Genomic DNA, 24,672 nt, shown 5'->3' on the forward strand with positions numbered 1-24,672 from the left:
CCATTGATACCCAGCCTGACCGAGCAGTGAAATAGCCCTTCCGGGTAACTCTCAATTACACCCTGGGCATGATGTGTTGTGTGGTATGGGATACCTCTTTGGCTAGTTTGGGTCAGGTGTCCTGTCTCTGCTTCCTCCCGGCTTCTCCTCCTCCCTGGCCGAGCAGGAGACTCAGAAAGTCCTTGGTCTGACTAAACATTTGAGCAGTAACTAAAAACATTGGTGTTATCAGTGCTGTGCCAAGGTGCTGAAGCAGCAGTCAAAAAGGAGAAAAATGACTGATACTGCTGAACCCAGGACATCAAACAAATAATTGCCAAACAACAAAAGTTGCAATACTTTACTAGTATCTCACACATACAGCTCCATTAATAAACTGATAAGTTTTCAGAGTAGAGAGTAGACCAGGAAGCCTCTATTCTCTCTTACTATATTGAGCTCCATGCAGCTTTCAGAATGCTGTAAGATGCTCCTATCTTGGGAGGAATTCAGTGCCACCCTGGGAATACAAAATGAATGTTTCAAAGGTAGCTAGAAAGCCATATCTGCTTGTTGAGGAAAGGCACGAAAGAGGTAATAATTAAACAAGGCGTGGGGGTCTTGCCGTGCTTAGGCAAAAAGCTGCTTACTTTGCTTGTACCCTTTGTCACAATACAAAGGTTCTCTCATGTTTTTAAGAGCTACTTAGACGTGACTTATGTCTTCTTTATGTTTCTTTAATGTATTTAGTTTTGCAGCTTTGGGGGTTTTGTTGTTACGGGTTTGAAAGCTGGGTAAAACTGTGGTAATCTTCCAGAAATTAAGCAATTTTTTCACGTGAAATAACTTGGCACTCAAAATGGAGGAGCACCTGTCATTTGTTGGCTTTCAGCTACAAGATTAAATTAGCTTTACAGGGTGTTAAATGAGCTTAGAAGAGGTTTTATTGGACCATAAACTGAATGTGTCTGAAGGCAGGGAAATTATGTTGCCAATAGGATGACCAGGTTCTTAGAAAAGAAGGAAGATGTTTTTTAATAGTCTCACGTCTGAAGAAAGGTTACCAGTGCTTCATTCAAGGTTTGGCAGACAGTGAAGATAGTAGAAGGAACCAATCAGTGATCATCTCCCCACCCTTCTCCTGCAGAAGACCTGTAGGAACATCCCAACACCAAAACTGTCTCAAAAATCACAAGTCTTTAATATATTGGGAACTTTTTTGTCTCCTGGTGTTTAGGAGTCATTTCTATTTTATTCGTTCTTCCTCCTCCCCTTGTAGTCTTGATTGTCTTAGTAAATGCATTAAAAAAACCTCAAAGATTGCTGCAGAACCTCATGACTTTGGGGAGCAGAGTTTTCAGAAAGAAAATCACAATATGGTGAGTGTTTAGCACTTTCCACGTGTGAATAAAAGGTTATATTTAATAACATTGGTCATTTGGCTGGAAGAGGAAGGAACAGAAAAGAAAGGAAGGGCACATATTCCTTTATATGACAGGTCTGGTTTTAGAACACTGCAGTTTTTCCATTAAACTCTTTATACCCTTTCTTAAATAGAAGGATAGATTCTAGGCCCAGTGGTGTTGCACCTCCTCTTTGACAGAGGCATGTAGGAACATGTGATGGCCTCATAGCAAGGCTTTTCCAAGCTTGAACATTTAAACACGCCAGCACATCAACTTGCACTAATAACTGGAAGTCAGTGTACAACTTCAGCAATTAATGAATAGAAACTGGGCTGTGGCTTACGTGGGGAGCAGTTCTCCAATACACAGGAATCGTGCTGGATGAATGGGTGAAGATAACTTGATTTTTCTATCTTATTTTCTGTCTTATTTTTCTAAGATCTTATGACAACCCTTTCTGTGGTCATCATTAAAGCTGAAGGTCAAATTTCTGCTCCAAAATCTAGCTGTGACCTTTCGTTTCTGAAAGAATGCCACATACGAGAGGGTCACAGGGAGCAAAGTGTGTAAGATTTTGGACATGGTGTTTTTTCTTTCCTCATACTCATCTTTAAACCTGGTCATGTCAGCAAAAGGTAAAATGCAGAGAGAATTTATGACTAACAGGCTTTCTTTGGTGAATCATTACTGGGTTTTTTTGCCCTGTCTTTAAATTAATATGATACCCACGGCCTATTTTTGCTGACTCCTGCTCAGAAAATACAGGTTTCTTTAGTCTCTGATAATCCTGAAATTTGGAAAATGCGCTTTAAATCTGTCCCCCTGGGAGAACAGTTTGTCATGTTGCTTAGTGAGGAACTAATCATAAGAGTGACTCACCCTTGAATGGCATCATGCTTCACATACAAATAAAAGAAGCTGTCATGCAACTACAAAGATTCTGTGCTGGTTTACTGTATAGTTTGCAGGAGTATCTCATCATCTGATGTGCAGAAATAAAAATCTAGATTTGATTTTTTTTTGTCATTGATTTTTGGGGATGCATTTTTAATTCTTTGGTGATTTGCAATTTAGTTTTTAATTGGTTAGTTAATGGTAAGCATATAATGTGCTTACTTTGCCATCCAAATCCTACCTTTGAAACTGCTCCAGAACAAATAGCCTGTTGTTTTGTTTGGGTTTTTTTTCCAGTGCTTTATTTTCAAGCAAAACACTTTTTCACTTAATGGGTGTGTAGTGGGTGGTTAGGTTGGCTGGAAGGTCTAATACATGAGAAATTATAATTATGTCTTGCTGATGTGGTTCTTCACAGTCTACCACCCATACAGAGTCATTCACACCTGTGGAATGTGGGACAAAAAGATCTCCACTTATGCATAATACTAGTAGTATTTTACTCCCACACTGACCATCTGTAAAAAATCCAGTGGAGAATTTGGTACTATATTTCTAGTTCTGTTGAAGGCCTCATGGTAGCTGAAGATTAAGTCATGTTTAGGCCGGGTTGTTTGCCAGAGTTTGCGTGTGGATTTTGTAACACAGCTGGGACCAGATAGCCTGCCCATCATGTGCCTTAAATGATAGATCTTTGTTCCTTTTTCCCATGTAAAATACTTGGTTATTGAAGCCACTTGGAATAGTTTTGCTGGGAGAGCCACAGGAGGAACTCAAATGTCAGAACAGAATGTTCTGGGTTGGAAAACAAAGAAATCTTATGTGCCTTGCTATTCTTAAGTGGTAGCTTGTTTGTTTTTTTGAGGCAGGGGATGTTTGGTTTGAGGTTTTTTGGTTTTGTTCTTTTTTTCCTGATATGCCTGGATTTTATATTCTTTTCTCCTTGTTTTTGAAAGTAATTAAGAGGCTTATAAATACATTCCAAAGAAAAAATATCCAAATGTATCAGTGGAAGAAGGCAAGAAATAAAAGTATGTAAATTCATATTTGGTGCAGTATTAGCCTCTCTCTTGGTTGTGATTCTGGGTTTATTTTTCATACACATGAACCAAGATATTTCCTTGAAGTCTAATGAATGCATTCATCATTTTAGAGGGATAAGTGACAAGAGTCATAATATCTTCTCTGTTCTTCATTCCCTTATCTGCTAAATGCAAATATATAACATTTTAATTGAAATAAAAGGCTGTAGCACAGAAAAGCATAGGGGTATAAAGGTGTTTATATGTTTACCTGTGTGTTTAAAATTATTACTAACTGGGGAGACTAATGCAGTTAGTCTGAGCCAAGTGCAGTTTTAGACAGCTGTATCATGATTTTCAGTGTTCTCTCTGCTCCCTCAGCCCAGCACTGATGGGAATTACTTGCTGGTTTTGTAACCAAACAAGGAAGACTCAGCTTTCTTCTTTTTTGCCTTTCCCCTCCCAAGACAGTCCCTTTCCTTGGGACCCCAAATTATCCGTCTTTCAGGTAGTGAAGCCCTTTTTTTTTTTTATTCTGTCTCTCTAGAGAAGCTGTTATTTGGTTCCACTAGGAGAGTGGGATAAAAGCAGGGTCATGGGATTTGCCACTTGTTCATAATGGTACATGAAGTTACCCTGAGGAAAGGGTTTACGGTTGTTCCAATCTTGCTGCCAGTTTTGATTTTGTTTCTTTCTTTTTACTCAAACATGATTCAGCTGCTACTGAAATCACAGTTCTCTGCAGATCCAGTGAAGGCATTACCATTTTTCTTCTGTGTGAATTGCTGGGAGTTTCCGTAAGGCTTTTTTTTTTTTCCACTCCAGCTATTGTGTGATTAGGTTGTATTAAATGTGTTACCAGGTGGTAAAAAGGTTCCTCTAAGTACCCTTGGAAGTCATTGCTACAGAGTTCGTGCCCTGTGTAAGTAATTTACCAATTCCTGAGTTAAGCTGGGCCACTACTTAACATTTTGTTTCCGTGTTTATTTCCCTCTTTCAGTGGAGGATCAGTGTGACACAGACCCTGCGCTGTTTAAGACAGCTTGATGTAGGAAGGTGAACTTAGTTAAATATTGAATGTGCAGAGTCTCTCTGTAGGAATGGCTCCTGAGAACAGATTGTCTTGACAGTCTATCACAGTTGTTTTTATGGCCATGTGTAAAATGAATGACTGCTCTTCTGCCACCTGACATTGATTCTGGGTGATAACTGTACTTGGTTTTATTAATGGGCACAATGGAATAAAAACTGAAAGAGAACAGATTTGGATTAGATATTAGGAGTAAGTTCTTCAATACAAGGGTAGTGTTCGGTGCCAGGTTGGACAGGACTTTGAGCAACCTGGTCTAGTGGAAGATGTCCTTGTCCATGGCAGGGGGGTTGGAACTATTATGATCTTTAAGGTCCCTTCCAACCCAAACCATTCTGTGGTGCTGTGAAAATACTCTGTTGTGTCCTTGTGTGGATGGCTTTGCAGTGCTAATAGAAGTAGAGATTTGGGGAAGAGGAGAAGGCAGATTATTTCTGTCTGAAGCTGCAGATGTGACAGAACAATCATCTGCATGTGTGTTAAATAAGCTGAATACTTGAGTTTGTAGTCAAGGGTTCCTCATATACTTGTGGCTAGATATATGCCTAGGTGTTGGGCATTGCCATTCTGAATATCACTGTGTTCTGCGATGGAACTACAGTCCTAACATACAGGAATCCCACACTTCGTTTCTTCATAAAGACTTCTGAAAAAGCATTTGCTAGGGAAGGAATTGTAGTGGCTGATGTGATTCAGTCCCGCAGCCAGCTGGCAGCAAGTTGTGTTTTAGAGGCTAGGCCTTTATGAGCTGAGAAGAACAAAATGATCCATCTGCTCACCCTGCTGTGGGTGTGTTTGCATTCATAAGAAAGAAAACTGAAAAATGTGCTTATCCTAGGCTCTAGGCACCTTTTGGCAGTTACTCTAATAACACAGTTTAGAGTGATCATCAAAGCCAACAGTTTTTATCACAGAATTTTCTAACACAAAGAGCAGAAGTTAAACAAAATATCACTGTCTTCATGGGGTAGTGGTCTGGAAGAAGATACCTCATTTAACATTTCACTTTTCCAAATTCCAGTTAATAAAAAGATAAGCTTTTTAATGAACTCTGGATTCATGAAGGTTGGAAGAATTAAATTGTGGATGCTTCATTTAATATCCTGGAGGAAGTATCATTCTTATATAGAGAGATTGATGGCTGCCATCTGGATGGGTGGGCTTTGATGATAAGGTACAAGATGCATTTATATTTTTCAACAAATATTTAATGTCTGTCAAGGAAGATTGTGTCTTTGGTTTTTTTTTTTTCTTTGAAATTGGCTGCCATGGAGCTTGGTCCATTATTTGCTAAAATCAGCTCAGTTTCTCCCAAGTAACTTCATCTGCTTCTCAGCCAGGAATAATTGGCTTGTAGTTCATAAAGATCATTCAAGGATAAGAGTGTATGGATGTTATCTGTCTGTTTATGGTGTCTTTTTGATACTCATTTGCCTCCTCTAGGATCCTCAGCATTAAAACTGTGCTATTTTAGGAAGAAAATCTGTCAGATGCCATTGTATTTTTAAAGAGCATCCATGGCAATGTTCTGTGGTCGCTCTATTTCCTATATGAAGGTCCCAGCACATGCTGTATCTGATGGGTGCAGCAGTGCTGCATGCCTGTGTCCAGACAGATCCACAAGCCCATTTAAGCTTGTCATCTAGCTGTCAAGCTTGTTTTTATTTTATAGTATAAAATAACAAAAATAGATTATACTGACACCCTCCTCCAGTGAAATCTAAACCATACGTTTGTCCGCCTCCACACAGGAAAGGGATGATTGTATAGGCTCCATGAGAAAGCTTGAAGGAGCTTTCGTGTGCTCTGCTCGATTTGCTGCTAAATGGGCAATCTCGGACTCCAGTGTAGTCACTCTAGTTTCTTTGGGAACCAGAGACGCTAAGAAGCAGTTGAGCACATCATTAACTGTTCTGCTGACAGCAGCTTTCATTTGGCAACACTGTTTTATGGGAGAAGAGGTGGAAATGCTTTCTAGTGCTAATATCTGTGATCCTAAATAGAAAATCTAGCCCTAGAAAAATTATCTGGCATTTACTTTGCAGGTTATGCCCACTGGAAGGGTCAGGTGTTAAATTCAGATGAGCTTCATGAACTGTACGAAGGACTTAAGCTGAACAAGGTCAACCGGTACGATTATGTGCTCACAGGTAAGAAGAGCTTGTTCCTTGGAGTTCCTATGAGATGTAAACAAAAGTAAACGAATATAAATCATAACCCTCCTTATTTGAAACCAAGCAATTGCATTTTCCCCTCCTTTGATTCCTCTTGCAGTTTGCCTGTATATTACAGTCTCAACTGTAATGCTCATGCTGTTTAGCTGGAAACAGCCAGTATTCTCCAGCCTTTTAGGTAAATTGATCGCCTTGTATAGTTCACAGACTTGTACAGGCCAGTCATGTACAGACTTAATTAATGTTTTGGGAGTGTCTACTGAAAAAAGTGATGAGGAATGTCAGAGTATTATTTTAAAACTTATTATGAAGACATGAGTTTAACCCTTTCTCCTAAATGTGCAGGACTGGCACTCTCTAGTGCTACAGTATGATTTTATGCACAGTTGTCTGTCTTCCTTTTTTGTATTTGATCATTCTAGGGCAGTGCCTTGGATACAGACTAAACTAAAAGCAGGGTTGGATTTTGGTTTTGACTTTTGTCATATCTCTTCATGCTTTTTTTTTTTTTTTGGTTTTTTTTTTTTTTTTGCTTTTGTTACTGTGTAGGTCCTTTGAATGGATACAGTTCTGCAGGACATAATGACCATGCAGTGTTTTTCATTTGCTTGCCATTAGGCAAACAAATGTAGAAGTATTTCTATATTTGCTTATAAATTCAGACAAAAATAAATGTAGACAAAGAAAATTTAATGTAGAATGTTTTATAGAAAGGAGAAATCCTGTGCAGCTTTTATAAAAATTGCTTCTCATCTAATACCTGTTTCTCAAATGCAGATTACTGATTGGGTTTCACCTCAGAAAGTGCTGTGCATCTGGTTTAGATTACAGTATCAATTTTTTATAGCTGTGAACAGTCACTTTTTAAAGGTAAACAGAAATATATTGCCAGATTTTATTGATTTATTGATTTAATTTCATCTCTACACATACAGGCAAGTGCTTCATTCACAGGGAAAACGTAAGTGTCTGGGTCATAATGCTAATGAAGCAGGCATTCTGTCTTGAAGGTTGTGGCATGTCTGAAGAGTTATTGTCAGTTCTTCTTCAGGAAATATCTCCAAAGTAAAGGAAACTAAATAGAAAATAGACTGGATTAAGTTTAAGAAATTAATTTCAGCATAAATAGGTTCTTTGTGATTGAAAAGTAGATGAACACTCTTTCTTTCCTCACAGGAACTCAGAGGGCATTTTCAGGAAAAGCACACTTTTGTATTGTAGGAGTTTCAGGAGATGTTAGCATGTAAAATTTGTAAATGTTTAAGTTGATATAGTCCTTTTTTATTTTACTTTCGACTCTTTGAAGAGACTCCCAACTCCTTTGCTGTCACAGTCTTATACTGGCAAAACGGATGTAAGAAATTAAAAATGGTAGAAGGAAAACTGGAAATCTTCAGCAGAAAAAGTTTGGAGAAAAATTAAAGAAATATTTATTAATATGCCTTTTCAAATAGGATTTGTGGGCAGATGGGTCACTGTGTTCATGTTCATTTAAAAATATCTCTGGGTGTAGCCATTTTCAGTACGGAAAAAAAGATGGCATGGGTAGAAATGGCACTAGTTTCTTAAGATCTGATAAAATTCAGTGTTTTAGTGTTCAGTTGTGCTGTGGTCAAACTTATAAATCAGATTTTTTTTTCATTCAGGGCCAAAACACCAAATTTTATTTTTTTTTTCTTTTTCTATCACTAACCTAAGTGCACAACTGCACTTTGTACCTCTTAACAACCCAGATTTGATTGTTAAAACATGGAAAAAAAAATTGTCAGCAGGTGGGATTTGACTGTAATTGTATGTCTGATGGCTGTCAATATCTTGGCTGAAATAGAAATTATTATTTTTAGGCTGATTATACAAAATAACACTTTGTTAACTTCTGTAGCTGTTAATTACTTGTAGATCTTCATGTATTTGTTTCGCTTAGAGTAAAATACTCAAGGTGAGAAACTCCAGTGTAATTTTTTTGAAACATCTCTGTCAATAACATTAATAATTAATAAACATAATCTGGTTTGGGTTTTTTTCTGCCAGTCTACCATCACAGGTTATTGTAAAGAAAAATCTCTGCTTGGCTCTTTTGACTGATGAACAATGTTTCATAGACTTAAGCCAAAGAAAGCATTTTGTCAAAAACTTTTTGTATTTCTCTGCAAAATCTAAGAATTGATCAAATTTGTGAGTAAAAAAAAAAAAAATCTCCAAAATGTATTTAAAAATATGTTAGTGGAGTAGACATTTCCAAGCTGAATATTTGAAGAAACTACCTTGCTAAAGATGCTACTATTAAATGAACTAAAATAAATGAAAATCAAATTATTATTTAATAGATGTTGTAAATAAAGCTAATGCATAAAATATAAAAAGAAGCATCTATAAGATAAAGAAACTAATGATGAAATAAGAGTATTGTGGTCCTAGCATTGTGATTAGGGCCTTGAGATATAATAAAACTTATTTCCAGCTTATTTCATTGCTAAGCTTAAAAATAGGAATTTTATTGGTATATCAGCCATTGCTCTAAAATATTAAAGATTAATTCTCCATGGCATTAATGTGTTGAACCAACATTAATAATTAAAAGAAAACACCTGTTTCAGACTAGAGTACGTGAAAAGTATATGGAATTAAAAATATTTCTTATTTAGTAGATGATAAACAGCACTGATTCAGACTGCTGTTTTGAAGAAAAGGCATGTTTTTTTCCTTTAAGTCTGACCTTTTTGTATATATGTTCAAGTATTTTGAAGTTGTATGAGCCCTTCTTATATAACATTCTTGGCAAATGGATTTTTAAGGTTATATTTGTAGTTGTGCAAACACTGTCTGAATTTGTCTTCCACTTATTATTCCTGAATGAAATACTAAAATATCTTTGTTCTAAAAATGCATCGTTCAAGAATGAGAAGTATGCAACATTCCTATCCAGAGAAAAAAAAAGTGTGTGTGAAAACAGAACTTCAAAAGTGTCTTGTTTTTCCCAAAGGGTACACAAGAGACACATCGTTTCTTGCAATGGTGGTGGATATTGTCCAGGAGTTGAAGCAACAGAATTCTAACCTAGTATATGGTAAGGATGTATATTATAATCCTTTCTGCTTCATCAATGTACGTGCCTGTCAGTTTAATATTTTAGGATGAAGACCCTGGTCTGACATTACCCAGCGTTTCAGAACCATCTTGCACTCTGGTCTGACTGGGATTGGCTGAGGCTCTCCAGTGAAGATGCGTTTCAGCATTGCTTAAGTGTTGAGGGAGTCAGGTTTTTATCTTTATGATTTTATGCCTTTCAGAAATTTTCTTGCATTGTGCTGTCCAAAGGAGAATGCACCTTGAGGACTGATTGGCTGTATCAAAGAAAGACTTGTCAAATCCCAGCCAGTTGCTGCTGGTTGTAGTTCAGAGGCATAGCCTGTAACTGCTGATAGATAGAGCCTCTCCTTGTTTTCCAAGTCAGTCAACAGCAGGATAGGCTCTCTCATGTTATCCTGCTATGGTTGCATGTTGCATCCCAGAAGTGTCCTACTATGCCTTATAAGGTTCATAATTTAGCTTAAACTCTGAGGTTTATTTAACTCAACTCTGGAGCCCTCTGCTAAGATTGCCTAGGAGCACTCAAAGAGCAACAGACTCTAGCAACTGTTGCTGATGTGTCAAGTCAGGCTTAAACCTGTGATAAAAGATTTTCCTCTTTCCTTCCTGACTCTCTGAGTGTTTCAGGACTTTTGAACATACCCAGCTTAGGCTTGAATTGAGCAAAACGTTTAGAGTGACAGGGCAAAGTCAGTGAGAATTTAGTGGGATATGAAGCTGTGAATGAAGGTTTGAGCCTGTCACTTTCAGGTTCAGTAAACTGTGGTCAGGAAACATCTAGAGTGGTTTGCAGAATTTGCAAGGTGTCATACTGCACAGTGTGATATCTGACTTAACAAAGCAGAATTCTCATTTAGAAAAATGTAGCAGAGAGATCTTCGTGAACTTAGGGTTTGCTGCTTTTTAGCTCTTATTAACACTGTTATATTGCCAGCTTTTCCGGAGCCTTGTACTGGTAAGTGAAAGCTAAAACCTGTTGGAGTACAAGCAGAAAGAAACGTTTAGCTCTGTAGAACAGGAAGGAAGTGGTCAGATGATGGGAACACAGCCAGGCTTCTAAGATCCTTTATATTTAAGAAACAGATTATAATGTAAGGATATGTAATGTAATTCAAGGCCAGGTTGGACAGAGCCTTGGGTGACGTGGTTTAGTGTGAGGTGACCCCCCAGGAGGGGGGTTGGAACTAGATGATCTTAAAGTCCTTTCCAACCCTAACTATTCTATGATTCTATGAAAATACTTTTAAAATGTAAAATAAATTGCCCTCTTTTTACTCATAGGAACTTCATTAAGCACTGATTGAACCTTGATTTGATACTTTCCCATTTGTATTTCTTTTTTATCTTGCTAAAAGCTTTTTTAACTTTTATTACAATGAAAAATGTTCCTTTTTAACATACAAAGCTAGGCTGTTTCCATCTTCACTTTGAGGGTGTTGGGAGTATGTTGTTAATACTACTTAAAATTCATAACCTATGCCAAAAGTGTGTTGATAGGAGTTTATCTACTTTGGCATGGATTTTTCTTCTTGTTTCGTTGTAATACACATATTTATTTTATGCATACACACAGCATTTTGGTGTGTAAGTTTGGCATGTATCTTTTTATGCTAAAGTAAAAATAGGACTCTCTTCACAGCTATCAGCTTCTCCCACATTTCTTCCCCACCATATTACTATTCCAGAGTTTTCATTTGGGGAGTGAAGGGGAGGGCTTTCTGCATATTGCGTATCAAAAGCCCCTTTACTCCCATCAGTCAGACCCTCTCATACTCATCACTTTCAGATATAACAACATGGAAACAGGTAAGGAGAGGGTGCCTATAACCCTCTGACAGTTGTTTAAGTTGCTTGGCCTGCTCTCTCAGAATTGCAGTTACCAGTTATAAGTTTCAGATTGAGTGTGCTGCAAGAGCTGTGAGAGTACGTAAGTTGTAAGGTGCTCAGTGCTGTTGCATAGCTACTACTGTTGCCTAGAACTTTTCCCTCCCACCAGATCTCTATAATTGTACCCCATTTCTAAAGCCACATTTTTTCTGTTACAGTATGCGATCCAGTAATGGGTGACAAATGGAATGGAGAAGGCTCTATGGTGAGTACTTATCTGTTTGGATTTCTGTATAATGAGTTTTTGCTATATAAAGATGTATAAAGATTTACTAATTTTAAACACCAATCCTAAGCTACTTTACCTGACTATGGATTTGGATTCCATAAAGCATTACCTAGTGGTCAACACTGTGGTGGGGTTGTATCTGTTGCTTATACAATTGGAATGGGAGACAGTAACACAGGGGCCCATGGAATCAGAATGGTTTGGGTTGGAAGGAACCTTAAAGATCATCCAGTTCCAAACCCCCTGCCATGGACAGGGAAACCTTCCTTCCACTAGACGAGGTTGCTCAAAGGCCCATCCAGCCTGGCCTTGAACACTTCCAGGGTTGGGGCAGCCACAGCTTCTCTGGGCAACCTGTGCCAGTGCCTCACCACCCTCACAGTGAAGAATTTCTTCCTAATGTCTAATCTAAATCTCCCCTCTTCCAGTTTAAAGCCATTACCCCTTGTCCATTCATTACATGTCCTTGTAAAAAGTCCCTCTCCTGATTTCCTGAGACTAACAGAGAAAAAAACATGGACAAAATGGGGTTCTGCCAGATAATATCAGTTACTAGTAAACAATGAACTTCTGTTAAAGGTTTTGTTAAACTGAGTTACAGCAGGACTCAGGATGGTGAGGTGACCCCTGTATTCAGTCTAACCTGAACTCCTTCCTAGCTGAGCTCCAGTGTGTACCAAAGCAGCTGATGCTTTTCGGCTTTGAGTCTCAAGAACATACAGGCTTTGTGGACTCCTGTTACATCTTAGTTTGTCACCTGCTTAGACAACCAATCTCCCTTTCCTGATGGGCTGTATGACAACATTAATGGTAGTTGAGGAAAGGAGAGTTGCAGTCCAATATCTCAGATGCTGCTGACATTTGATAATGTTCCTTCTCCCCTAGTATGTGCCCAAGGATCTTCTCCCAGTCTACAGGGACAAAGTTGTACCTGTTGCTGATATAATTACTCCTAACCAGTTTGAAGCCGAGTAAGTACTTATTTCCTTTTACTGACAAACGAACTTGGTTAAAAAGCAGGGGAGACTGATTTTATTCTTTTATTTTGTTTCAGTATAGTTTATTTGTCTCGACATATTGCCATATGTATGTATGTATTGTGTTTTGGTTTTTTAGCTGTTCAAGGAAACACTTTATTATATGTCAGAATATCAAAACTGTTTGGCTCAACCCCCTAAAATTAGATTCAGAATTACCACTATGGGAACATGTCATAGGAGTTAAGAATTTAAATGTCCTGCCTGTACGGTCTACAAAGCTGTGAGTCTTTGGTCAGGGGATAATCTGTTGTGATACATAACAGGCTGTCTACCTAAGGGGAGGAAGCAGCTGCATGGGAGATGAAAAGAAGACATTTGTGAGTGAATTCTATGGTCCAGGGATCAATACAGGAAGCAGGTTAGGACTGGTGTGAGTTAGGATGGCTTCAGAAGTGCTGTACGTTTCTGCTAAAGACAATGGTCTGGTACAGCAGACCTTATAGCTACAAACCCTTTAGGCCTGCATGGTGCAGCCCAAGCTTTCCTCCTTTCAAAGAGTAAACAAAACAGTCATTGCCTGGAGAGCTTGTGCTCTTTTAAGATCTGTGTTTCATTCTCAGGTTACTCACAGGCAGGAAGATTCACACAGAAAAAGAAGCTTTAGAGGTAAGTAGGCAAGGGATAGGATGTGTATGATCTCTTTTGGAATTCCTGCCTGCAATGCTGTAGTTTGCTGTTTGTCTTCAACCTTGAAGTCACTTTGGCCTCTATCCTTTCTCTCCATTTATCATTAAAGCTCATGCACTCCAGGCACAAACAACTTTTAAGTTCTGGTGTCAGGCTCCTGGAGAAACTTCCCGCAAGAACCACAAATAAAGGCGTTACAGTGGTAATGGGTAGATCTCTGTGAGTTTGTTTTCCTACAGTGTAAGAAGGGTAGCAGGAGAACACGCTGTGGAAATGCAGTGGTGGGGGTGAAAACCCGGGGTGACCCTGAGCGCTAGAAACCTGCATGAGTCGCTCCCTCTGCTGTCCACAAGCGAATCGTGCAACAGCAATGCTGAGTGTTAAGACAGACGTTTCTCATTCTGCCAGTTCTCAAGGAAGAGAGCTTACCAGCAAACTCTTACAAGGATTGTTGAATACGCTCTGAATCTTTTCCTGACAGTGATTGTTGGTGCTCTGTTTCTCTTCCTTAAATTGACTCAAAAGGGGATGAGACCTGGCTTGCAAAGAAATAGGGTGCATAGATGAGAAACCAGACTGGAAGTGATGGCCTTCAGGTACTTCGTGGTGAAAGACAGACAAATCCACAGCATTGATGGCCGCTGTCATCACCATACAGAGATGATAAATTGCCTGCAAACCTACTGCATTGAGATTTACCCTTTTAAGCGAACTGAGGAAAATAAAAAGCTGCATGGCTTGGTGGAGGACAAAATAGGAATATGGTTTTACTGGTGTCTTGAGAAAGGCTGAACTCTTTCTTTTGTTGACTGATCAAGTGCTTTCATAATGGGCTGATGTTATTTTTTCCAGTTTGGTTTTGAACTTCAAAGGGACACAAAATCTTTAAACAAACGGCAGCTGCAGTGGCACCCTGGAGAGTAGCTGGGGTCTCTGGGCCCAAATGTTTGTTGGTTTTTTTCCTTCAGCAACATCATGCAAGGCGGGTTGATTACCATCTCAGGACCAGGACGGAAGCAGCTCCAGCTCTTTTAACTACCCGTCCACCCTCGCCCCCCTGTAGTTTTAGACTACAACACTGTGCTGGGCGAGGCAGATTAAACTGTGCTTCATGCCACTAGCTGCTAACGGAAACCTAGTTTTTTGATTCTGGTCCTCACCAGTGGAACCACAGTCTGAAGAACAGTGCTAATAGCTGTACAGCCATTAGTTATAAGTTTGCATATTTCAGCTGTAAACACAAGTTGCATGTGCTAAATAATTTTACAAGTTCATTTTCTGACTGTCTGATTCATGTGACAGCTCTTATTTATAACAAGTTAAAAAAAAATCTCTTCTAAAGAGATAGAATTATACTTAGGAATGGAAGCATTTTTAAAATAGTTGCTTTCAGGATATTATATTCTAATGTCTCCCCAGCTGCATGTTATATATAGATTGTAATAATCCATGCTAGAATTTATCCCCTTTGGAGGTGATAGGAATTCTACATCTACTTCCGTGGTGACATACTTTCATTCATTTCTTTAGCAAAACAGTGGCAACAGTATAGTCTTCTAACATAAAATTAAATATGATGAATTATTAATGTAGAAGCGACTAAGTCCTACAGCTGAAAATAGTGGTTGGTTAGGTTCTTGGTGAATTGTGACTAAGAAATACAGTAGAGTTTATTGTTACCTCACATACAGGTTGATTATGTTGGCATATGCTGGTGGATTTCCTACTTCTTCCAAAACCCAGCTGATGTCTGTGCCAAGAGGTCTGACAGCTGAAGAAACTTGGAGGCTTAGGCAAGAAAGAAAAGCAATAGAGAATTAAAAAATAGCAGAAATAAATCCTTATCATTCAGCTGCTCTTGAGTCATAGCTAGCCTGAGAGGATTTTTAGTTAAACTCTTCTGGGAGAATTAGTATTTTATCTGTGTTTTATGCTAAAATCATTATTGCAGTAATTCTTCTGTGAGATTGAAATCACTTCTGTGGCAACTGATCATGATGTCAGAAGTAGAGTATTAATGAATTTAAGTAAGGCACACACAGAGTGGAAATACACCAGCAAAGGTACAGAATTTACAGGTGTAATTTGGCGTTTGGAACAGAATGAGAAAAGATCGTGACAGACACACACTTGTGCCTCTGATTTAGCTTTTTAACTCTTCATTTTTGCTGACTCTTGAAGTAGTAGCTAAATAAGACTTCATGACTTGGAGTTGTGACTTTTCTAGCACCTGAGCTGCCATCTTGAAACACTTGCATGTATTCGTATATTTGTTCTCTTATTCTTCTGATAATATGTTCTGAAAATGTGATGTAGACAAGAAAAATCTGATCACATCTGAAGCAGAGTATTCTTTTCAGAGCAGCATCCAAAGATAATACAGAGATGCTTGTATATTTTAACAGGTGTGTTCATTTAAATACATATGTTTTCATTCTACTACTTCAAATAATTTCCCCTAATTCAATGAATTCTTTTGAGTAGAAACTCTTTTTTCTCTTTACAAAAGATGCCAAAATAAGGTGCTTGTTAAAAATCTTTAGTACTATGAATGATGCAAGGTTTAATCAACACACACTGTAGTGGTGATGAAAAACTGATTTCTGCCTTTTTGCACATGGAAAGGTGATGGACATGCTCCATGCCATGGGACCAGAGACTGTGGTTATCACAAGCTCAGATCTACAAGCACCTCTAGGAAATGACTACCTAATTGCTCTGGGAAGCCACAGAAAAAGTAAGTCACAAACTCCTTCATTAAACTGTGGTTTCTTTTAACCTGTTCTGTGCTTTCAGTTAGCTTTTAAGAAGTAGTTTCACCAGATGTATCTATACTGCGTGGAGTGCACTTATAGTGAACAACTAAGTGAACTACTTCTCCTACAGTAATATTAGAGAGCAGCAACTCCCTTGGCTCACTGTAGGAAGACAAGCTGGGAGCTGAGCATGATCATAGCACAGGCAGAGCACTGCCCTCACCAACAGGGCGCAAGCCCACAGTGTCTGAATAAGATTAGGAGAACTGGGATGGTGATGGCGGACAGGTCCCATCAACAGGTCAGTGATCATCGGAGCAAAGGGAGACAAACCAGGTCTGAGATTAATTGGAAAATCAAATCAGTAAGTCAGGACAGAAGGGCTCTACATAGGTATACCTACAACATAGCTCAGACAAGGATGCTTGTGCCTGGGCCTGAGCTTTTGTGCAGCTGCTGGGCAAGTGGGCAGAGGGTACTTAGGTGAAGGATGTCCTAGGTGAAGTAGATCAGGGTTGTTAAAGCCCCTAGTAATGGCCCTAACAAGTAGTAGCGATATTAAACAGGAATTTTGAGTGTTCTGAATGCTTCTGTGAAAATTACACTGCCTTGTTAGTGGATTGTTCCTTCCTGATAGGTTGTTAAATATCCTTCTTATTTATATCCCCTTCTATACTGTCATGAAGATGCACTGTGTGTGTGGACTCGATGTTTTTACCCACAAAGGGCATAGTTATGTGGGAATGGTATATGATCTCTTTTTCTTGTTCGTGTAAGGGATTTAAATGTATCACATTCTGGACTGCTGAGAGACTGGAGAAGTCTTGATATTTAAAACAGATCCTACTAAGAATCAGTCAGTGGGTCTTAGCACTCAGTATATAACAGGTCTGGAATAAGTCTGGTCATTTCAGTGTCAGTTACAATATGGAACATGGATCAGATACTCTCTGCTGATGTCTACAGCTGCTCCTGTGCCTCCATACAACCTTGCAGATACTCTGGATTATGGTTTGGAATGCCTCATCTAGGATTCAGCCCTCTCCATAAATATGTGGTTTCCTGAGCAAGCTGCTGCTGCTGTCTAAATGAAAATAGGTGGCTCTCAATCCTACATGAAAATAAAGGTGTTAGCTACCTGCTCCCTCGTAAGTGAAATCTGTACAGTATATAAGTTCTAAAAGCTATCCCAACTTGGCAAAGTTTTGAAAGGTAGCATCTTTTAGAAGAGCTGGTACAAAGTTTACGGTAATCCTTAGCATCTTTACATTGCAGACAACAAAGGAATTCAAATCTAGTAACCACTTTTAAATAATAGTCAGTGCTATTGTATTAATTGCCGGGTCTATTACTTTTAACTGTCTGTTTTATTTTAGCTAAAGCAGATGGTACCAAGATGACACAAAGAATTCGAGTGGAGTCTCCTAAAGTGGATGCTGTCTTTGTTGGAACAGGAGACTTGTTCGCTGCTATGCTTTTGGCATGGACACACAAGCATCCAAACAATTTGAAGGTTGTGAGAGAAGTTATTTATGTCTCTGCAAGCATAGACTGTTTATTTTTCCTTTATTACTTTTAATCCATGACATTATTTAAAGACGCCTTTCTGTTTGACAAGTAAGATGCTCTTCTCAAGAGAGAGAGACTGCATGCGTGTATGTAATTAATATTTTTTACCCTCACTTCATCATAAGCACTGAAATCAATTTATCTGATACGCTATTCTGTTTCTTTCCCTTTAAGCACATAAAGTCCTTACAGCTGTGTGATTTCTAATACCCTTTTTGGAAGAAGTAAGAATCTAAATTTTTTTCCCCAGACTCTGCATTACGTGGGTGTCATCCTGTTTGTGACTGCTCAGTCATGTTTGCTCTTAATACCAGCTGTTTTGAAATAACTAGGCAGCTGGAATTTTACTAAAACCTGAATATGTTATGTTAATGCAGGTAGCATGTGAAAAGACTGTGTCAGCCATGCAGCATGTTCTGCAAAGGACCATTAAGAGTGCAAAAGGTAATTAATTCATATCTTGTTCCCTTGTTCCGTACGGATTTACATCGGAAGAAACATTTAGAGAGATTTCTGGGTTTCCTGGCTAAAGGTAGCTCTCAGTGTAGACACAGACAGAGGATTTACAGAATGAGAGCTTCACAGTCTTGTTCCTTACAGTGTCCTCCAAGTTTTTTGATTTTTGACAACACCTGACTGAAGATGTCACTGTTCAGCTTGTAGTGGGACTGCAGTCATGCCAACTGCACTTGACTGCTTTGCAAAACAGTGGTGGAAGAACTTGAGGAAATGCTGAGTTTTATGTGCAAGAGAGCTTCTGTTTTTAAGTGTAGCTCGCTTACTTTCCCTTGGAGTGAGTGTGTTTAGTATTGAGAAGGGATTATCAACTAATAATAAACTGTCTGTTTGCTGTGTTGGCCATGTGAGAAGTGATTTTTCGTTGTTTTTTCTTTTTTTTTTTTTGGTTTTTTTGCCTTCTCTCCCCTTGGAGTTCCCATGCCTTTCGGTTCCTAAAGAGGTCCGGAGCTGTTGGTTCTTGGAGCATGGCTGTGTCACTTTCTAATTAACGGCAGAGCTGTGTTTCTTTGCTGGAGAGTGGTACAGAACAGGGGTGATAGGAAATCACAGTGCTGACCTGAATCTTCCACCTTAGAAGCTAAGGGGTAGTAAGGGAGACTGGGGAGGTGAGGAGGGTAAAAAAAATTGTGGGGTAACAGAACAGTGTAGTTTGTTCTCTTTTTATACTGCTATTTTTAATGACATTCTGATGTACTCTTTCTAGCACAAGCTGGAGAAGGAAACAAACCAAACTCAGCCCAGCTGGAACTGAGAATGGTCCAAAGCAAAAAGGACATAGAAAACCCAGAGATCATAGTGAAAGCCACCGTGTTATAAAGGTTGTATGTCTCCAATAACGCACAATGTATTGATGTCCTCATTTCTTTCCTGTAAATTGTAATATTTGCCTTAGATCTGTGACAGAAATCTGACTTTCATGAAGTAGTGCCCAGCATAGGCAGATATCCACTCTCAAACATATGTGCTGGCCTTGCTCAGTTTTAAAAACAAGTTGGTGTGCATTGAAGCATATTGCCGGGCATCAAAATGGCTGTCAAATTCACGTGGTCTGTGTAATTACCCAGGGCAAGAGAGTACAATGTTCACAATGTTCCTGCCTTGCCAAAGACTTTAGATGTGCATTTGCTAATGGAATGCTTGACTGACTGGAAAATATTTTTCAAGATGGCATCCCGTGCCAATGGAGCTGGCTCCACGCTCCCTGTTCCTGGAGGTATCTGGTTACCTACTCTGGTATTCAGTATCTCAGCTGCTATGAAACTAAGCAGGGTTAAAACTACACGCAAAGTTCTGATTGTGTGTAGGAGTACTTTGAAGATGTTTGGCATTTAAGTTCTCTGAAGTGACCTTGAGGAGTCATTCACATTACTGATAACTGCTCCTGTTTCTTGTCTATGAAGAGCTGCACAGTTTCAGTTTTTGCAGGTACTGGCTGCTTATTTCTGATGTCTGTGGGCACCCACATGTTTTTCTTCCAAAAGCTGCTCCAGAAACATCTTCATTAATATGAATTCAGTAGCCCTGATTAGAAGTTTGTAGTTCTGCCTCTGACGCCAGGTTTGACTCTTCGTTTATTTTTAACTAAGGACAAACATTCTGTAAGGACAAAAGAGAAAGCAGCTCTTGCCCTGAAAGCTGGCTACACTAGTTTGTTCTTCATGGGCGGATGCATTTACAAACTACCTAGGGCACTTCCATTTAACAGTAGTGACCAATATGGGCAGGCTTATCAAGGAAGCAATGTTGTAAAAGTAGTATTTGTAATTTACTAAACCTTACTAAACTATGTATGTTTACCAAATGCAGTGAAACATACAACATTAATTTGTTCATAATGTCTCTGCAGCCTACACTGATTAGAGATGGCAGAAATGCATTATTATTAATGCATCTTTATTTCAAAATTCTGCTTCATAAGGTTTCAAAATTGGATTCTTAACAATTTCAGCATCCTATACATCACAGGCACATACTACACCATTAGGGCAGATATGCTGACAGTACTGACCACTTGTACTTCCATATGATTGCTGTATGAAACTGAGGTTCTAGCTTTTCCCAAGATGAGGTCTAGTGTGATGTTAAAACCAAATTCAGTTGATGAGCTTTATTTACGATGTATAGGGAGATTAAAATTGCATTTCTGTTTCCAGTGACATGAAGCAAATTTGTATTAGTGGAAAGGGCTAATTTTTCCTTGATTACTAGAGTATGCTCAGGAAACTCACTCTTGGGTATCTCCAAGCTAACTTTTCCTGTATCTTCCTTATCGCACCTGCCTAACAGTGTCACCTTCATAGCTTGGGAGTCGCCAGAAGAGCTGGTTTGGAGATTGCTTTGGCCACTGAAGTCTTCATTTATCCAACCATTTTTGTGGGTTTTCTGCCATTGTAAAAGTTAATTGGTTTCACCTTGTAGAAGAGTAATTTATCCTTAAGGTGAATTTTTGGCTGAACAGATTGTTTTTATAGAGTAAGATTTCATAATTAATAATTATTTTTGAAATCCCCCATAGTTTTCATTTCACGAAGCAAATGAAATTGTAGAGATGAACGCGTTTCTCAGTAAATGTAAGAGGCAAACTTGAGGCTTTCAGGCGCAACAACGAATAATAATTTTTTTCTTCCATGCATTTGACATAAAAAAAAAAAAAATTGGTATGTTGTGAGACTTTTAAGGAGGCTGGAAACCCCAACAGGAACGGCCTACACAATGTGTCTCTACTGCCACAGTTTTTAGTAACCACTGCCATAAAATAACTTTCTGGCAATAATAATTTCAGGGATGTGAACAGCTGCTAAAATTATCAGTCAGTAATGGAGATGCTGGGGTAAGGGTTGGACTGGATGATCTTAAAGATCTTTTCCAACCTGGTTGATTCTATGATTCTGTGAGCTCGTGGCTGACAGCCAACATGGAAAAAGACATGAACTATCTTGACAGTGTGTATAAATACGGGAAGAAGTGAAGAAGAAGGAACCAGGCTCTTCTTGCTGGTGCCCAGTGAAAGAGTAAGAGGCGGTGGGCACAAACTGAAATACAGGAAATTACATTTAAACATTAAAAAAATATAAATCACTGTGAGGATGATGGAACACTGGCACAGGTTGCCCAGAGAGCTTGTAGAGTCTCCACCCTTGGAAATACTCAAAACCTGACTGAACATGGCCCGGAGCAACCTGCTGTACTTGACCTTGCTTGTGCAGTGGGATTGGACTAGATGATCTCCAGAGGTCACTTCCAGCCTCAGCCATTCTGTGATTCTGTGAAGTACAACAAATTGCCTTTCTTTGCGGCACTGTATTTGTAAATTAATGCAAATAGTTTTTTTCTTCCTGAGACACAAACTTCCAGACATGCTAGGAGATAGCTCACCATTAATAATTTGCCCCCTTTTTAGGTATGCTGCTTTTTGCTTGGGCAGTTGTGCTAGGAATGCAATTGCCTTTTTTGATAGTTGAATTCAGCAAAGGTACTTAAATATTGTTGCTGGTGATGCATTCCAGCAGTTGAACACAAAAGGATTTTAACTCTTTATAGCATTGATTAAAGAAGTCTTGCACGCCATGTTCCAAACATAACTGTGAGTTTATTTATCTTTCAAAATTAGACTTATTTCATGTGGAAGCATATAATCCCTACAATACTCCTGGGAAGAAGGGATCAATATAGTGAACTTCCCTGTCTGTACATACCATGGCTGACTTTGTGGCATTATGCTTGACACCCTTACCCGCCTGGAATGTGTGACCCAGGAAGTGGATCCTGCTGCACTGTTTTCCTATAGCCAGAGCTGTGGATCGCCCGGCATTAACTTCTTTGCCAGTCACGTAACACAGCCCGGCTTGGGAGTTGCATGGGGCCATATGGTGGCCATCCCTGCTCTAGTGCAGTGCAAAATGTAGATTTCCAGTTCTTCACATCAGCGGATCAACAGCAGAGAGAAGCTCAAAACTGGCTTTTTAATTTTTTTTGTAAGCGGCAATAAGTAATCGCTGTCAAGGAAACCTTTCGTGTTGTGAGCATGCACTACAGAAAGCCCTTTTAGTAAGTGTGAGGTGGCACAATTTCTCTTACCACTAAACAAAGTAGACTTTCACAAGGGAAGTGAGAGAAAGGCAAGGGCTGGCTTTCTCTGAAATAAAGAAGCTTGGGATTTAGGAACCTAAAGCTACCTTGCAAACAATGTTTTATCCGTAAACTGTCATCTAGAGATAAAAACCTGTATGTTTGTTGGAGCAGCTTCTACCTGTCAGCTGTGGTCTTTTCCCACTATGGATCAGTTCAGTAATTCACACCTTCCCTAGAAACTGTGACATATCCATATTAAGAAAAAAAAATAAAATACTAATGCGCTCAATTTGCAAACGTTCGTATACTGAAGTAGCTGGATTCTGTAGCAGTGGGCTGATAGCTGCTTCTGCTTAAGTCTCTGGGAGTTGCTCATGTGATACCTGTTTTAAACTCTCACTGATCTGATCTAAATTAGGTTGGGTTTATGTCTTCAGTGAAGAATTAGGCTTAACATCTCTTAACAGGAACAAACAACAGAAATTATCTGTAAATATATTCTGTAGCTAACATTTTGTAGTCACAACAGGCTAACAGGTATTTTTAGATGTCAAGGTACACATACTTGGGTGCATTTTTATTTGTTAAGAGTTACACAGCACTTTTTCATCCTGTTTGCAGAACAAAATTCAAAGACTCAGCACGGTTCTGTCCAATCTTTTATTCCTTCCTGTCCTTCTGCATATAATATCTGTATCTATTTCTGAGTTCCTACCTGGTGCAGCTGAAAGGTGTCTCAATATTGTGAAGCAGCTCACTATTTAAGGGATTGGAGGGGGCTTACCAAGGTCATCGGATCCACTGGCAGATCCTTAGATAAATAAGAATGGTTAGGCTAAACTACTTGAGGTCCTAACTGATTACAGAAGAACAAGCACTTCAGTCCAGAGAGTTCAATCAATAACTAATGGATAATCCTCTGTGACCGTCCTAACAGCATGAAAGGTGTCTATAGCCCACCCGTCCAGCATTCACCAGTTAGGGACTACTGACTTCATTGCCACATATACTCCCATACGTACGTGTGAAGTTAGCAGCGAAAGATTCTTCTAATACGTACACATACGCATGGGAGTGATGAATGCTTTTTGTTTGTGTCCAGTCGACTTCCCCATCATTCTTTCACCCACTGGAAGTAATTTGTGTTGGATCTGTTTTTTCTGGAATGAATTTTGCAGTGTATGTGGTCAGCCATTTTGATTACTCCCAAGTGTATTCATTTGTGGAGCCATCATGCAAGAGAGACCAAAAGTTGTTTACAAAAGATCTACTCTATTCTGGGCCTGTGTTAGTCTCTACATGCGTAAAATTCCCACATACGTCTTTGGGAGACGTGCATGAAGACATTGTGCTACAATCAGTGCTATTCACACTCTATATAGACATTTAAGAAATCTGCTGTATAAATTGTTACTGTTTTGTTTGCTGATTTTTCTCATAAATGGAAGAAATCTATAGTCAATATGTTACATAGAAGAATCAGAGGACCAAGGTTTCCAGCTACTCATACTGCCTTTTTGATTATCTTATCTGTGTCCTGATTGGATGGTGTTAATTTGTTGTCCAAGACTGTTATGGTGATTGTACTGATTTATTTTATTTTAAAATATGTGGCAAGGAAGACTGTAATAAAAGCATCTACATTTAATATCCTGTGCACACACAAAGTGTTAGATCCTGGTTTTGCATATGTGAATAATTTCAGAATTAAACGGAACAAGAACAGTTCGATAGTCTCGCTGAATAAAGTGGACGGAATTAAAGGTCTCCTTACTTATATCCTAGTATAGAGAAAGGGTACTTGATGAAGGAGCACACATTTGAGTGCTGTAATCATCTCACTGTAAGACAGCAGCTCTGAGGAAGTGAGTAACATCCTTCTTGTCTTACTTGTTGGTTCGTTAGGGTTTTTTTAAGAAATTTCATGGGAAGACAACTGCTGGCACTCTGCACCACTGCTCTTGTATGCCTCTTACTGGCATGTGTAGGCTTTCTGCGTTGTGCTCTTTATTCCTACGTACAAGGTGAGAAGAGGGGCTTGGAACACGAACCATAACTCATTTTTAGGTCTGTTTCTTACGCAGTGCTTAGCTGCACTCCCCTTCGTGGAATTTTTGTCTGACTGCGTAAGTTAGAGCTTACAAGGCCATACATTAGGAACCAATTGTTCCTGCATGTCAGAACAAGTGCTTCTGTCAGCACTTTATAGTGTCTTCTGCTAGGGCAGCGTTGTGCATGAGGAAGAGAGCAGGTATCTAGTTTAATGAGAGCACTGGGTATCAGAGCAGGTGCTACCTCATTATGCTTACACCACTGGAG

The 24,672-nt window shown here is 39.1% G+C and overlaps 1 protein-coding gene across 2 annotated transcripts in view; it reads left to right on the forward strand.

The window, feature by feature from the left end:
• The window catches only part of PDXK (pyridoxal kinase), a 47,411-nt gene extending 23,333 nt beyond the window's left edge, over positions 1-24,078 (forward strand). For both annotated transcript variants that reach the window (XM_065677060.1, XM_065677059.1), the window contains exons 3-11: positions 6,437-6,541; positions 9,549-9,632; positions 11,701-11,747; positions 12,657-12,742; positions 13,372-13,417; positions 16,064-16,175; positions 17,571-17,707; positions 18,141-18,207; positions 18,986-24,078. In XM_065677060.1, the coding sequence (XP_065533132.1) occupies positions 6,437-6,541; positions 9,549-9,632; positions 11,701-11,747; positions 12,657-12,742; positions 13,372-13,417; positions 16,064-16,175; positions 17,571-17,707; positions 18,141-18,207; positions 18,986-19,098 (797 nt within the window). In that variant the 3' untranslated portion in view covers positions 19,099-24,078. The remainder of the gene's footprint in view (positions 1-6,436; positions 6,542-9,548; positions 9,633-11,700; positions 11,748-12,656; positions 12,743-13,371; positions 13,418-16,063; positions 16,176-17,570; positions 17,708-18,140; positions 18,208-18,985) is intronic.
• The last annotated feature ends 594 nt before the right edge of the window (positions 24,079-24,672 follow it).

Source organism: Lathamus discolor, chromosome 4 (genome assembly GCF_037157495.1).
Source record: "Lathamus discolor isolate bLatDis1 chromosome 4, bLatDis1.hap1, whole genome shotgun sequence".
In the NCBI taxonomy this organism is placed as follows: Eukaryota; Metazoa; Chordata; class Aves; order Psittaciformes; family Psittacidae; genus Lathamus; species Lathamus discolor.